The sequence below is a fragment of the Ixodes scapularis genome, unplaced genomic scaffold, assembly GCF_016920785.2.
Source record: "Ixodes scapularis isolate PalLabHiFi unplaced genomic scaffold, ASM1692078v2 PGA_scaffold12__126_contigs__length_90152505, whole genome shotgun sequence".
Classification (NCBI taxonomy): domain Eukaryota; kingdom Metazoa; phylum Arthropoda; class Arachnida; order Ixodida; family Ixodidae; genus Ixodes; species Ixodes scapularis.
This window is the reverse complement of record NW_024609838.1, coordinates 26,056,465-26,071,344: the sequence shown is the minus strand read 5'-3', so window position 1 is coordinate 26,071,344 and position 14,880 is coordinate 26,056,465. Positions and strand designations below refer to the sequence as shown.

General features: G+C 48.2%; 1 protein-coding gene across 1 annotated transcript in view; it reads right to left on the bottom strand.

Moving 5' to 3' along the window:
* Positions 1-14,880, bottom strand: part of LOC115332131 (lysosomal protective protein) — a 29,650-nt gene that overhangs the window by 13,751 nt on the left and 1,019 nt on the right. Inside the window, exons 2-6 of the mRNA XM_040217021.2 lie at positions 9,987-10,149; positions 6,913-7,158; positions 4,241-4,332; positions 1,716-1,815; positions 942-1,136 (exon numbers count right to left, since the gene is read on the bottom strand). Of these exons, the coding sequence (XP_040072955.1) occupies positions 942-1,136; positions 1,716-1,815; positions 4,241-4,332; positions 6,913-7,158; positions 9,987-10,149 (796 nt within the window). The remainder of the gene's footprint in view (positions 1-941; positions 1,137-1,715; positions 1,816-4,240; positions 4,333-6,912; positions 7,159-9,986; positions 10,150-14,880) is intronic.

Here is a 14,880-nt window from a genome sequence, read left to right as displayed (position 1 = left end):
AGCGTTGGCTGTGCTGTGTGTTATCCGTGTCCACCATCGTGCAGGGATTCCCACAGTTTCCAACAGAGGGAAGATTTTCGAAAAGGGTATATTAAACTATCACCACGCGGTGATATCCCACACTGCCTGGTGATAGTTAGGGGGGGGGGGGGGGGGTCATTGACTTAGAAGGGCGGTGGGAATCATGTGTTTGTCTTTTGAGATTTAGGATATAGGTGGCGCGAGCTATCGCCCGTTACAAAGCTTATATCCATTAACATTTAACCACCATCCATCCAGCCAAACCACCGAGGACAACGAGAGCCGTGATGATGCACTTTTGATGCTGTTTGATTGGCTTAATTCATCGCATCGTAACGTCGGCTACCCTCGGACTTATCGCACACACTTTTGAAGAAGGTCTATAGACCACCATCGAAAGACTGGCCTCCGTTGGCAGCTGTCAACAGCTGTGGAATCCCTGCACAGTGGCGGACTCAAACCGCAGCGTCATATAAAAGGGTCGATTGCTGGGCTAGTTGGTTGTTGAACGACATTAACATTATTAAAAACAGCGCAAAAAGACGAGACAAAAGTAGGAGCACAAAGGACGGACGCCGACAAAGCAGCATCCGTCCTGTGTGCTCCTTCTACTTTTGTCCCGTCCTTATGCGCTGTTTTTAATAATGCCGAACAACGTCACGACATACTTTATCCCCTTTTTGGTTAAATTAGAGGCCAAAAACGCACCCACAGAAAAATGTGACGAGCGTAGATTGGCTAGTCGGTTACCAGCTTCGGCGTTCGCTATGTTATGGAATATGACTCGCACGTACCACAATGTCAGTTGTTCCGCCATTGTGCGGTGGTTCCGACCTCCTAATAATCGGCACGTGAATTCCGGAAGGGTTCTATCGACCCAAATTCGGGGGGAATGAAGAGGCTCGAGGGGAGAAATTTACCGAGTCGGCACGATTCAGCGAGCTGATACGGTTCAGAGACTTCATGATGAGCCTTTGGGCCTTGTGCTGACTCATCGACCTTTTTTTCGGGGAAGCAAAAGCAACCGGTTCGGGTTCATCTCCGTAGCTGCACGGGTCGTACAGGTTGTACACGTTCAGCCCTCCGTGGAGGATAATGTTGTTCGCTTCGTCCACCTGCACAAATACATAAAAGAGAAAAGAAAAAGAATCTTGCAAAATTAAAGTTTTTTTTTTAACACAGTTTTGAGACTTCCGGGAAACCAAAAGAACAACAGATTTACGAGTGGTTTTTGTTTCCGGTTTCGCACTCCCAGAACGTGTTATATCAGCCTAATTTTATGACCTCAAGCGCAAGACCGTCGTAAACAAATATGAAAAAAAAAAAAAAAAAGCCGAGACGACAAAGTGCAGCAAACCTTTGATGTCACGTAACATCGTGACGTCACGAGACACAACTGTTGTCCCTCAACACTGATGTCACGTGCACCTTGAGGTCACGCGATATCATGACGTCACGTGACTGTGACGTAACACAACACCACGAGGTCGTGTGACGCCAGCCATGTGACCCGTGTCCAGCTCATTCCTTACGTGCTCCCCTCAGTCATTGCCAGCATGATCAAGCTAGTGCAATTTTCTTCGTTTTTTGTTGATATTTTAGGTTGGGGAATGAAGACACACCAGGGGACGGGGAAAACTTGCACACGGCACGTGCTGTTGTTATGCGAGTCATGCTGGCTAATAATTACTCACCGCTTCGTTGCATTTGTCGTCTGTGATGTCCCAGCCGAAGTTGCAGTCCTGAGCAAGCTGGGAACCGTTGCAGCAGTGCTGAGTCAAGGCAGTCCACAATCTGCATGCAAGCGGGAAACACAACAGATGTCTCCACCGTTTGGCTCGAGATCCATTCGACGACGACCAATCAGTCGCACCGGGAAGGATGCACATGATTGATTAAACTGCGCTGCGAAGAATGACAAAAGAAAAAAAAAAACACCGGGACTGGACACCACATGCTCAAGTAAACGCAAACTGTTTATTTTTCCTTTTTCACAACAGTTCAGTCAAAGCACGAAAAACAACCAACTGGCCCAATCGAGCACTGCTAGATGCACACGAGTCACACGCATCTACCGAAGTCGTGTACATAAATAAAAAAAAAGAGAGCATCTCCCGCTTGCATACGACGAAATGCGATCTGTTGTATAGTCTCACTGGACGTGAACAGGTCTGCCCAAACAAAAACGAAGTTCATGAAAAGTACTGCCGAAGAGGTATACCGATTGTGAGAGGATGACGAGACGTACGGAACGTACGTAATGGGCAAATGCGAAGGTTGTGCAGAGAACGAACATTGGGAATGTCGAAGTCGAAACAGCGCAAAAGACGGAAGACAAGTGGAAGGATTGCACAAGCACAGCGCTGTCCATGTCGCAGTAGAAAAAAAAAAAAGACAGTTTAAAAGACACGACCAACAAACTGGCCCAACTCCACGCATTGTTGAACACAGGGAAAGCAGAAATGAGCAGAAGCAGCGCTACTCGCTGATCAGTGACGTCGAAACAAAGCGGAGTGGTGGCAGGGGAGAGAATTAAGACCCCCCCCCCCCCCCCCCGAATCTTTCTCCACACACACAGACACACTCACTCATCTCCAGAACACTTCCCACGCTGCTGCAAATGTAGTGCTGGAGATTATGCTACTATCGCGGACAATATAAATGTGAACCTTCCAGTTTTTGGAGAAGCTCTAGTTAACAACGGTGCCTGAGCGCGATGTTTACGCCTCAGACTCTGAAGTCCACGGTGGAAGCGGAGAGAGGTTTCTGAACGGCGCCGCGGCTCCACGGAGCAAGCGTGGCGAATGTTCGCTCGCGTTTCTGACCGACGCCGTGAGATGACGCAGCATATGTACGGGGCCGTTACGGCCGTTAGAGCAACCAGAGCATACACAGATACTCTAGGAGCCGCCACACGAATTGTATTTTTCAGTTGTCGAGATTAGTAAATGAAGGCTTGTGCTTAGCGGCGATATAAGAATCGTTGCCCTTCTCCATTAATTTAATCGGAGATAAGCCATTAGTTCGAATTACATATACCTTTGCCTAGGGGGCGCAAGCCGCCGCCCGATTACAAGGTTCCAGCCGTATCCATTCATCCATAATAAAAAAAAACAAGGTTGCAAAAAAAAGAAAAAACCTTGAAACAAAGGAAACAAAAAGGACAGACAGCACAGTCTCATATAATTTTTGTTTCCTTTTTCGCTTAGGGTTTTTTGTTTTTTTTTTATTGTGACTGTGCACCAGCTCGCCTACGCTTTGACCCTTCTTTCCATCCAGCCATTCATCGATGAGAGCCAATCAAGAAACCACGCATACGTTTACAAGGCAGTCCGGGTGCTCCTGCAGTGAGATGCACGAAGCCCGAGCAAACTTATGCCCCTTGGCTGGCCTTGTTCAGACAGCTTTTTCTATTTTTCCACCGTGCTGAAGTCTTCGACAAATTGAAGAAAAATTGAGTTTGCGGGCACCACAGGCGCAGCAGAAGGTAACGAGGGCTGCACACCTTACCTTTTGCTAAGTAGGGGAGGGGGAGGGGAAGCGAATAATGCCATATTCAATTCGAAGTTGAAATCAAATAGGGCTACTCGTCAACTTTAAATATATTCGAAGCATTTCGAAGTCTAAAATGCTGCAAAGCATTTCAAAAAAAAAAAAAAAAGGCGAACGAAAACAGTATGCAATACCTACTTGAAATGAGTTCACCGACCAAGCCTGGAACAGTAGCAATAAAAACAGAAGCAAAAAGTCTAATCTCTTGAATCTTTTGTGGATTGCGTTTCTAATAGCCAACACAAAGTGTTTATGCAAATAAGTCTCCAGCTTTTTTTTTTTTTCGCTTTAAAAGCCGTGTTTTTTGTGGACACCCTCTGTTCATTATTTGTGATCTGGACTTTGATTCACTATCATGGAAGACTTTCTGGGTAACGGAAGTGTTCATATTAATAAGACATGGCTGCATTAAAATAAAAGTAATTGTGCAGACGAGCTGGGGTACAATCATGGTAGAGATCCCATCAAACCTTGTCGTGTCTTTTTTTCCCCCTTAGTTTTAAGGGTGTTTTGCCATCACTGTATTTAGGGCCGCCAAGTATTCGCTTCGCTTCCTAAATTATTCATTTTGATTCGAAAATTTTCGTACAAAGGAACTACTCGTTTCGTAAATTCGTTTCAAACTGAAAAAGTAAAATCACTTTTTGCAAATTTTTAAAGACTATACCTTTGTCCAAAGAGACCGTGGTAGTTGCCGAAGAAGATGAGAGAGTTTCCCAGGATAGGGAAGTCCACGGCACCGTTACCGATGGCGATGCCCTTGCAACCCGCACACGGAGGACCAGAAACAAAAGATTCCGGGAGCGCACGTTTATAGCAAAGAGCCGGGTGCGTCATATTACCGCAATTTGCGGACAAGACTCGTTCAAACGGCCCCTCCAACGACACTTTCGAGGTCATCTAGAACATCGTCAAACGTCTTTGCGAAGTCGAGTCGGAAACATGTTAGCCTAAAGCTTCGGTCACACTGCGATTACATCATTCAGAAAGACGGTCTTACACTTATGATAGGTGGCGCAAGCTACCGCCCATTACAAAGGGTATAGCCATTAGCATTCATCCAACATCCATCCGGTCTGCAAACGCTCCCCCCCCCCCCCCCCCCTTCCCCCGAATCAAAATCCTGGCTGCGTGCCTAATGTATGTACAGTGTGACTGCTGCGCTTCGACGCCATTTTGGCTCTTCAAAGAGACAGTATGAGGAGAGCAAGTCGTCTGCTTTCTTGCGCAGGAGTTGCGATGACGTCAGAACGACGCCAAACTCTGATTTGCTTTGATTGGAAGGATAGAGGGTAGACCTCAATGCTAGATGCCTTGAGGTCTACCCACTATTTTGTTCAATCAGCCAATAAGAGCTCGGCATTATGCAGTCATCGCAACCCCTGTGCAAGAAGCAGAGGAACTTGTGATCCGCATAGCGCTGCCGGGAAAGGACTGTACTGAGTGCAAAACTGTTTCAGACTAATGATTCTTCGGGCGTAAAAGGGTTATACTCCGCCGTTTTCTTCCGGGGCCCCCGATTTATTGCAAAATTCACTAAACACTCCAACGAGCATCGCTAAAATAGTAACCCAAATATTAGGTCAAAATATTTTTTTTTTCGCAAAGTTATTCAATATTCAATTTTGTTCCTTGACTTTTTTTTTTTTTCGAATTGAAAGTTTTTGCTTGCAACTATAAAAAGTGACGCCAGTGGCAGGCGGTCGCTCACTATGTTGGCAGTAGAATTTGTTCCCAACTGGTCACGAGAAGTTTGACGGTGTGAAATGAATGCTTTGGAAGCTCGCCCCAGAAGAACTCGCGCAGCAACACGAAACAAATGGGCGGCATACTCTGTTTTCTACACTCCGCATGCCTGGCAGTGAGGTCGCGGTACTGAAAAGCGCGGGTAGATTTGAATGTTGGTTCGCTCAACGTCGCGTCTTCATTTAGGCCTGCTTCACAATAACAATTTTGAATTTAGAGATACTAAGTAGCATTCCGGAAAGAGTAAAGGCTGGGTGTTCAGAAAGTATAGTTAGTTTGGGCACGGCCGGCCTAGATCGAAAAGGCGCTCTTTCTTACGGCCTTCAGACTAGGGGGTAGTTTCTCTCTCTCATCGCCGCTCGGTCGGGTCGCTGCGACCATCATTCCTACTCACCTACACACCCTTATCTCACCGTGCTGGCCTCTTGGCCCCGGAGCTGAGTTGGATAAATTTCCAAACTAGCCAGAGCTAAAGGTCTTGAAGGAGCGCTGACACCCCAAAGGTCGTATTAGTTTTTATTGTCTAAAACGATGCAAGTTATAGTCATAGAAGAGAAAAAAAAAAACGCACCACGAAAAAAAAATTTCTCCGCGCGCGCGCGCGCCTTTTTATTTTTGGCGTTTATGTTTCCCGCGCTCACTTCCTTGCTTCTTTTGATCGGTGACGTCAAAAATCAGGAAATTTAGAAGCTTTGTAGGCGACAGTTCTATAACATTTAATAACAGCAATCGTAAAACATGTTTTTTAACGCAATTGCGAACGCACTACGGCCCCTCCTTTTAAAATACCAAAAATCAGAATTCGATGTGATGTCGCTTCCTGGATTTGTATCCTCCCTCGGAAAACTTGGCGGCGCTCAAGCAGAGGCTTATCGGTGAGTCGGGGAAGAAACCATTTTTTTCCCGTACCGGCGCCCTTCTATCCCGCCTGGTCACCTCCTCCTCGCTTCGGGTCGCGGTGGCAACGGCGGAGGTCCCAAAAAAAGTCGAGTCGCAGGAGAACGCAAAATTCAACTCTCTGCACTGGCGCGGATCACGCGGGAAATTCAAATTCGGCATTTGGATTTTTTTTTTTTTTTTTTTTTTTTTATTTAGAAATACTGAATTCCCATGTTTCGAATTTTGAGGGTAACGTCCCGGCATTGTTTTCGATCGTTTCGGATAATGAAATAAAATATGATTTTGATGTGTCGGTGCCCCTTTGAGGCCGCCTGCCTGCAAGGCACTTCCTGCATAACACTGCAAAACACTTTTTTGTCTTTAAAAAAAATGTATACAAACAAGCGTTGACTTATTATAAGCCAAAAAGCATTTCCATCAGCGCACCACAGTTGTTTCGTGAGTACATTGGCACACAGTTTCAATCACGGTGGTCGTTCAGCAAAGACCAGAAGGAATGCCGTTGTCTAGCCCGGCCGTGGTTTGGGTAGCTCAGAATATCGTTTCGACATGGGAGCGATATTCGTTCCAATCGAAGTGCCCCTATAATGTCCCATATGCCACAGTCACACTCCTCACACATCATACAAAATACAGGATGTTCGCGGCTGAAAGCGCCCACGTGGTCCAGAAGTGCATCAAAAGTCCCGGTACCTTGAACTGCATGCCGTTGGGGTTCTTGAGGACCCTCGACGCCAGCGTGGGCACGTAGACGCCCGCGTAGCTCTCTCCCGCGATGTAGAAGTCGTTCTTCTTGTACTCGGGGTACTTCTCGAAGAAGTCCTGGACTGCCAGGTAGTTGTCATCCGCGGTCTGGGTGTCGTCCGTCACGTAGACGCCCGTAGGGTCGTACGAGTAGCCGACGCCTGCCGGGGCTTCGAGGAACAACACGTTCGCCACCTGCAGCGTGTTTTTCAAATCACGTTGCTATTCGCGATGTTTTGACTACGCTATTAGTATAGTTCCGTGTTTTTTTGTGTTTTTTTTGGGGGGGTAATTTTTTTTTTACGCGTCTTTCGGTACCTATATCCAATGTCAGACAAGAAAAAAAAAACAAAAAAACGGCGTTTATTGGGACATTTTTCTTATTTTTTAAAAAACTAGAACACGGTTGTGGGATGCCCTAGCCCAGTCGCAAGAGCCGTGCCCGCAGAACCCTCCCCCTCCCCTGCCCCACCAAAAAAATGCAGTCATGCCGACACTTTCGTGGTGGCTTTGTTTCATGCCAACCAAAAAATAAAACTAAAGCAGTGCATTAAAATTTTCTTCATTAAAGCTTGCGTTTTTTTTTTTTTTTTTTTTTTTTTTTGTGACAGTTGCGATTTGGAGTTTTTCGGTTTTCCCCTATCTTGGTAAAACCTGCTCGGGGATTACTTCAAATCAAATCAAAGCTTTATTTTCCAGAAACACTGGAAGGAGTCCCAGACAAAAAACTGCTGTCGGGGTTTACCGGTATATATAAGACCTAAAACACGAAGCCCATGGATAATAAAGTGATATTGCCGCCCTCAAGGCCGAGAAAGCAACGCTCGGTCACAGACTTCTATACCTTGTTTCACCTTAGGTCCGGGCGTGGCCGATGTTATCAGCCAAAGGGCCAATTTAACGGCGAAAAAGGTACACCGTCATGGCTTGCTCCCCGCAGTTCATAGGACCAGCGTTGTTCGCCGTCTTTCAGTGCATGCTCTTCCGCCGGCTCGTCCTATCAAGAGCGGAAAACGCCATGAGGATGCGCTTTTCGCGCTCTTTGATTGGACCTTCGGCTCATAATAACGGCCACGCTCGGACCAAAGCTGAAACCAAGTATAAAAAATCGCGTCCATCCTCGCACCAGACGTAACTTTCCCCCTGCTTTCTTGTTCTCGAAAGTGCCAGTTTATCCTCGCCCCGAGCGTGCGACGCTCGAACTTTCTTTGCCGAACTTTCGAGATAACGACGCACTGTAAATAAGCAGCTACCCGCGACATTGTCGAGTCAGTCTCGCTCGTGCTCTCAGTTATGCCGCCGAATCGCCGCCTGCTTTTTTGCCACCTCGACACTTTTTCTTTACTTAATTTGGTTGGCACAAGTTCGCCAATTAAACCTTTACTTTCAGTTCACGGTTCGTCTTCTCGTCACCTTCATTCGTGCCATTTCGCCACCTGAATTCTAAACAGGTATACAGTAAAATTTCCTGTGCCTCGGATCAAACCGAAAGCGGTAATAGGGACTTTTAGCAAATTGTTTCCTTGCGGTACGCGGAACATGGTAACGGTTTGCTAAAAATACCTATTAATTCTATCAACGTCAAAAGAACGTCGCTTTTAACCGCTTCATCGGAAGGCCCTCCTAGGTCTGGGTCGCTAAACTCATCGAACACAAAGTTTGGGCCGAAGTTCGCCGAGCGTGCACATTGAACTCTTGCAACGATATGGCGTCACGCGGGACGAGATGTCAATCATCCAAACTCTCTCGGTGCTCAAATTCCAGAGATTCATCGGAGCGCGCGTGGGGCCACGGTGTTGCGCCCGTGAGGCCCTTCAATGAAAAGCGCCACGAAGAGGGATCTGCGGATTTGTGAGTAAAGAAAACTTCGCGACAATCGTTCGGCTCCTCCCTTTACCGTGTCATAACACGAATCTTTGTGTTTGGCGAGTTTAGCGACCCTTGTCAAGGGCTTCCTGTGGAAGCAACATTCAGACTAGGGTCACACTGCTCATACATCATACAAAAGACAGCCCGCAAACACGAGTCGCCCCAATATCCGTGGCTCGAATGCCTTGTGCCAATCTTTATCCTTCAACTCATTGCCACGCGGCATTCGAAGCACGGATATCGCGGTGACTCGCGTTCGAATCTGTATACAGACTTTTTTTGTATGGTGCATAAGCAGTGTGACCTCGGCTTTAGGACTCCCACTCCATAGGGAGTATTCACTGGCGGCCATAGCTGTGTGCGCGAATGCTGAGCGCGTGCTGATGGCGAGCTTCCACAGTTCTTTTGCAACGTGCATTCCGCACCATCGAGAGTGCCGGTCTTAGCGGCCTATCGATGCGAGTTCGTTCTGAGCATGCGCTCTAAACAGCACCCACAAATATGGCGTCCAGTGAATACTCCCTACAGTTTTATTGGTGTAACTTCTCTTGAACAGGAAGCTTGACTGAAATCTGAGCGATTGTCGACGTGCGCGAGCAAAAGCGTCGCTTTGATATGCCTTCCACGTCTTGAGTACGATTATTTCTGCTCTCGTCGACAGAAATAAGAGCAAAGTCAGACTCTCATCTGCTACAGTGCTGATTTAGAAACGTGGCGAGATTATGCTTCCGCCGCGCTTTTTACGCACCATCGAACTTGTCACTCGCTACTTATATGATTGTGACGTCAGGAATAAAGCCTGGTTCAGACAGTTGCGTTTGACTGCGTTTGACTGCGTTGCGGCAGCGAGAAACCAGGACATCGCTGCTGCTTATATCGCGTGCCAAGATGATTCCTAGAATTGGATTCCACGCTTCATACGAAGCACAGATGTGCCGGTGACTCGCTTTCGGTACTCGACGCAACGCAGTCAAACGCGCTCAAACGCAAGTGTCTGAATCGGCCTTAAGAACCACAAGTATATATCTTCCGCTTCCAGCGCGAGCTCTACCTTTGATAACGCTTCGTCCCACATGCAGTCGAAAGCCCTGGTGCGAGACAGCGAGCGCGCGCCGAGGTCTTGGCCTCTGACGGCTAGTTGAAGAAGTACTCGCCTTGACCCAGGTGTCGGGATTGAGGGTCATATTCAGACCCAGGTCCCCGACGCGGAAAGGACCCAGCTCGCCGACTGTGGCCACCAGGGAACTGCATCCGGGTCCTCCGTTCATCCACAGAAGCACCGGGTCGGACGACGGAGACTGCTGGCTCTCGAAGAACCTGACGGGGGAGTCCAAAACTCGTGAACCAGGAATGCTCGCGACACATTTAGCCATCGGAAATGGGCTTCCTAACAAAACTTACAAAAACAAACAAAACAAAAAAGCCCTATTATTTTAGTGGTAGTGTTCAGGAAGACAACCGGTAAGGCTGGATTGAATATTGGTCATACCATCACCTAAGCTCAAATCACCGCCTAACATATCAACACCCCCTCCCCCCCCCCCCTTCCCCCCCCCCCCCCCAAAAAAAAAAAACAGTCTGGTTGGGACACGAATGTCGAGAAATAAATTTTACTAAAAAAAAATTTAGAGCAATAGTGACGGCGAGAGATTTTTTTTTAAATTCTGCGCGCGAAGTCTATGACGTTATGGGTCATTCCAAAATGACCCTCTCGGTCCATCTCGGTCGTGAAGGCGAAGCCGATCCCCCTCTCCTCCGCGCGCCCGAAATGCCGAGAAAGAGAGTGGAAATCACGTTTTGCGCCGGCAATGTTGCGCTAACTTTTTTCCCCCCGTAAAATCACCTTTTTAACACGCGTGTCCCAACCAGACTGTTAATTCCTTTTTTTTTTTTTTTCTTTTCAGTTTTTTTAAACTGTTTTTCAAAACCTGAATTATTAATTCAAGTTGGATATTTAATGGCTTTGTCTTTGGGGAGTTTTCGTAGACCGCTCCCGATGGAGTATCTCAATAGGGAGTTTTCGTATACCGTTTTCGCCGTCCCGCAACCCTCTCCGCAACCCGCTACGATACCCAGGACTCTACATCCAAGGCCTTCGGCGCGCAGTCGGAGTAGCTGCTTCGTGTCGGTGGGCTTAGCGGAGGGGGAAACGCGGTCTAAGAAAACTTCCTAATGAGCAGCATTAGAAAGTTTTCGTAGACCACGTCTTCACCTCCGCTAAGCTCTCCGCAACGAAGAAGCCGCTACTGCGCCTGCGCGCCGAAGGCCTTGGATGTAGAGTCCTGGGTATCGTAGCGGGTTGCGGAGAGGGTTGCGGGACGGCGAAAACGACCTACGAAAACTCCCTATTGCAACTCAAGAAGATAGGGTCGGGGAGGAGGAAGCGGACGGAACGCTAAAGAGAGAAGGAGGTTTCCCCCTCCCTTCTCCAGCGTTCCGTCTGCTTCCTCCTCCTACGAGCAGAGTAGCGCAATCGAGAACGCCGTCCCTCGGCGACTAGCGGTGAACGCCCGAGGGTTCCAACTCCAGTCACAAATGCATGGGGAACGTGAGAAAATCGCCGTTTCTTGAATATTTTGGGGATGTACGGAACGACAATAGTTTTTGACATAATCCAGAAACAGTTTACAATAATTTGTGCTACGTTCTGTGCCATGCATACCTCGGCAAACCTCACTAATGAGGGCCCTCACTCACCGTCATCTTCACAGGTGAGGTGAGGGTGAGTGCGTTTCTGAACCAGGAACATTCATGAGTGTGAGGGTGAGTGAGGGCCGTGAGGTCTGTGAGGACCGTGAGGGCCATTAGGGCGGTGAGGGGCGTGAGGGCCATGAATGCGTGAGGGGTATGAGGGCCGTGAGGGCGGTGAGTGCGTGTCGGGTGTGAGGGCCATGAGTGCGTGAGGGGCGTGAGGGCGGTGAGTGTGTGAGTGGCATGAGTGCGTGAGGGGCATGAGGGGTGTGAGGGTTGTGAGGGCGGTGAGAAGTGTGAGGGCCATGAGTGCGTGAGGGGCGTGAGGGCGGTGAGTGCGTGAGGCCCCCTTCAGACGGAGCAACGTTCTCAGCAATTTTGGTGTTGCTGGCGGGTTGTTCCCTAGCTTTCCCTAGATCGACACGAATTGCTGAGATCGGGTCCGGCTCGAAACAAGCCAGCAACTCGGACAAATTTGAAGACGTTTGAAGCGGCTGCATCCAATCAGGGAGGCTATATTTTCACGTGATACCTCGTGCCGGTGATGATGACAAGGAAAGACTTAGTTCTGGTTTGAAATTGGTCATTTTTGGAAATAAACTGTTTCAGAAAGATGCATTAGTATTCCCAACAAGATTTAAATGCATAAAAACACAAGCGTAATTGTGTGTCTAAATAGTACAAGAAAAAAAAGATTTGATGACGAAGATGGCAAATTGCAGCAATTGGTTGCTGCGTGTGAACGCGGGCGGCCCGTGTTGTTGGTGTTGCGACGTAAAGTTTCTGGGCGAAATTGCCCCATCTGAAGCGGGCCTGAGTGGCGTGAGGGCCATGAGTGCGTAAGGGGAGTGAGGGGTATGAGTGCGTGAGGGCGGTGAGTGTGTGAGGGGCGTGAGGGCCATGAGTGCGTGAGGGGCGTGAGGGGTATGAGTGCGTGAGGGCGGTAAGGGGCGTGAGGGCCACGAGTCCGTGAGAGCCGTGAGGGCGGTGAGTGCGTGAGGGCCATCAGTGCGTGAGGGGCGTGAGGTTAAGTGAGGGTGAGTGAAGGGCTGAAGGTGAGTGTGACTGTGAGGATGAGGGTGTGTGAGGGGCTGAAGGTGAGTGTAGCTGTGAGGGTGAGTGTGAGTGAGGGGCTTAGGTGAGTGCGGCTGTGAAGGTGAGGGTGAGTAAGGGCGACCTACAATACCGACCTGCCATGTAGTCATGTCATGTAGTCTTCTGCTCTTCAAAAAAAACCCCCAGTCTCAGGGTAAACGACGAAATGGTTGACTTCCACCAGCTAGCCTGTACTTTGACTCTTTTCTAGTAATGTAATTTGTTTAAAAAATATGCTTGAGCGGCATCATGCAGCAGACAACGCAGCGACGTCACACCGTTCACGTGACCCGCTCCGGCCAATCCATAAAGTCCATCTCCGCGACGCAAAACAATCGTCCGCTTCAAACGCCATTGCCTTGGAAATTGCCTTCTCACAATTTTCACACGCATCCAATATTATTAAAACTTTGATAAAGTGTTTAATGCTTTACCAACTTCACGACAGACTAGTTTCGAAAAGTGTGAACTTGGCGTTTATCTTTTAATCAGCCCTGAGTATCACGTGACTCGCGCCGAGCTGCTCTGTCGGCCATGTTGTCAGCGAAACACGCGGATCAACGTTACTAAAACACTCAGTTGGGAAACTCCCATAAAGACAGCCCTAAAAATATGGCCCCAATCTGTCTCCGAACACCGAGCTAACGACGAACACAACGCCACCATTTCTCCCGCAGCGGCCACTCGAGAAACTGCACGTGACTTCTATTTTTGGCTTTGACAGGAGTGAACTCCCGTCTCCCCGGCGGACGCGCCGCGTTGAACTCCTGAAGTTAAAATGCACCTAGGTCGGGACGCGCTACCTGAAAGGCCCGCTGAGGCATGGTTTTATAAAAACAATATTAATTGTTCCGCAAAACCTTGCGAACTAAAGATAATAAAAACATCACGCGCCCATCATTTGGTACTAAACTCCAATAAATTTCATACAAAAAGAGTCTTTTCCGTTTGTTTTTACGCAAAAACAGGCTTTCAAAAAGCTCGAGGTGACCATAGTACAGACAAACGAAAAAGAGTGGCGCTGTTGTCGCATTTAGCTCGGTCTCGGTGGACGCCAGCGGCCCAGGTTTCGACGGCGAGTTTCCCAACTGAGTGTTTTAGTAACGTTGACGCGGATCAAAGGATTGCGCTACCCTGCTCCGTAAGGGGTATTCACACGAGGGAGAAATCCCGGGGATTTCTCCCCGGCACGCGCATCCCACGACGAAAACGTCAGGCTTTGCGATGTGCAAAAGCCTCGCGTTTTTATCTCGTGATGCGCGCGTGCCGGGGACAAATCCCCGGGATTTCTCCCTCGTGTGAATACCCCTGTAGGAGCTATATAGTGCTCTATTTCAGGCAACCCAATCCAGATCTGAGAGTGCGGTGAAAGCTACGTGCTCGTTGGACCAGTCATGTACGTGGCGACTCAGGCGAAATCGACGCCGCGCGGCGGCAATGGCGAGAAGCTCAGGAGAGGAGGTCGTTTCCACTCCGTCGTCAGCTATCGCTGCTTGGCTTGGCTCTCGTAGGCAGCATACTTGGGTAGAAATTCAATTACTGTCATTGAATTAATATAATTCAATTACTTTTATTGGTAATTCGTAATTGTAATTAATTACTTTTTGCTAAAAGGAATTGTAATTGTAATTTAAAGGGAAACTGAAGCGGTTCTCTATTTGAGAAAAAAACATTTCAGTGGCCTTCATTCTACCTCCAGGATCAGGAATATCAAGATTATTTTTCAATTTGGTGCACGGAGGCTTCAGAAATTAATTTTTAAAGTACCGCCGAAGCCCCTCCTTCCCGGGGCGTGACGTCACACTAGGAGCTTTCGGAATCTCTGGTCTCGCGCATCTTCAGCGCCTGTCAAAGCTATGCACGCGCACTCTTGCTATTTTCAGAAAGGTCAGAAAGAGACGTCACGACTGGTGTCAGTGCGGGAAATATACCTGGCAAGCTTGCCGTTGCACGCGCTGCCCACACGAGCGACACGCGCTTGGCGGCCCGAAGATCCTAGTATGACGTCACGACTGGTCGAATGTTTTTTCGCTTTTTCTCGCTTTTAGTTGCATCTTCAGGGAAAACAAAAGTGATATTCAGATTCACGGGATAAAAATACGCCAGAATTCACCTCTAACTCGTTTTTTTCAAGAAGTGTTTCAGCTTCCCTTTAATTACTTTATAGTGTCAGTAATTTCGAAATTTCAGGCACAATTACAATTACTTTTTCAAGTCTGTGCGGTGTCGACGGAACCTCTCTGAAAGCCCTAGCGCTCGCAC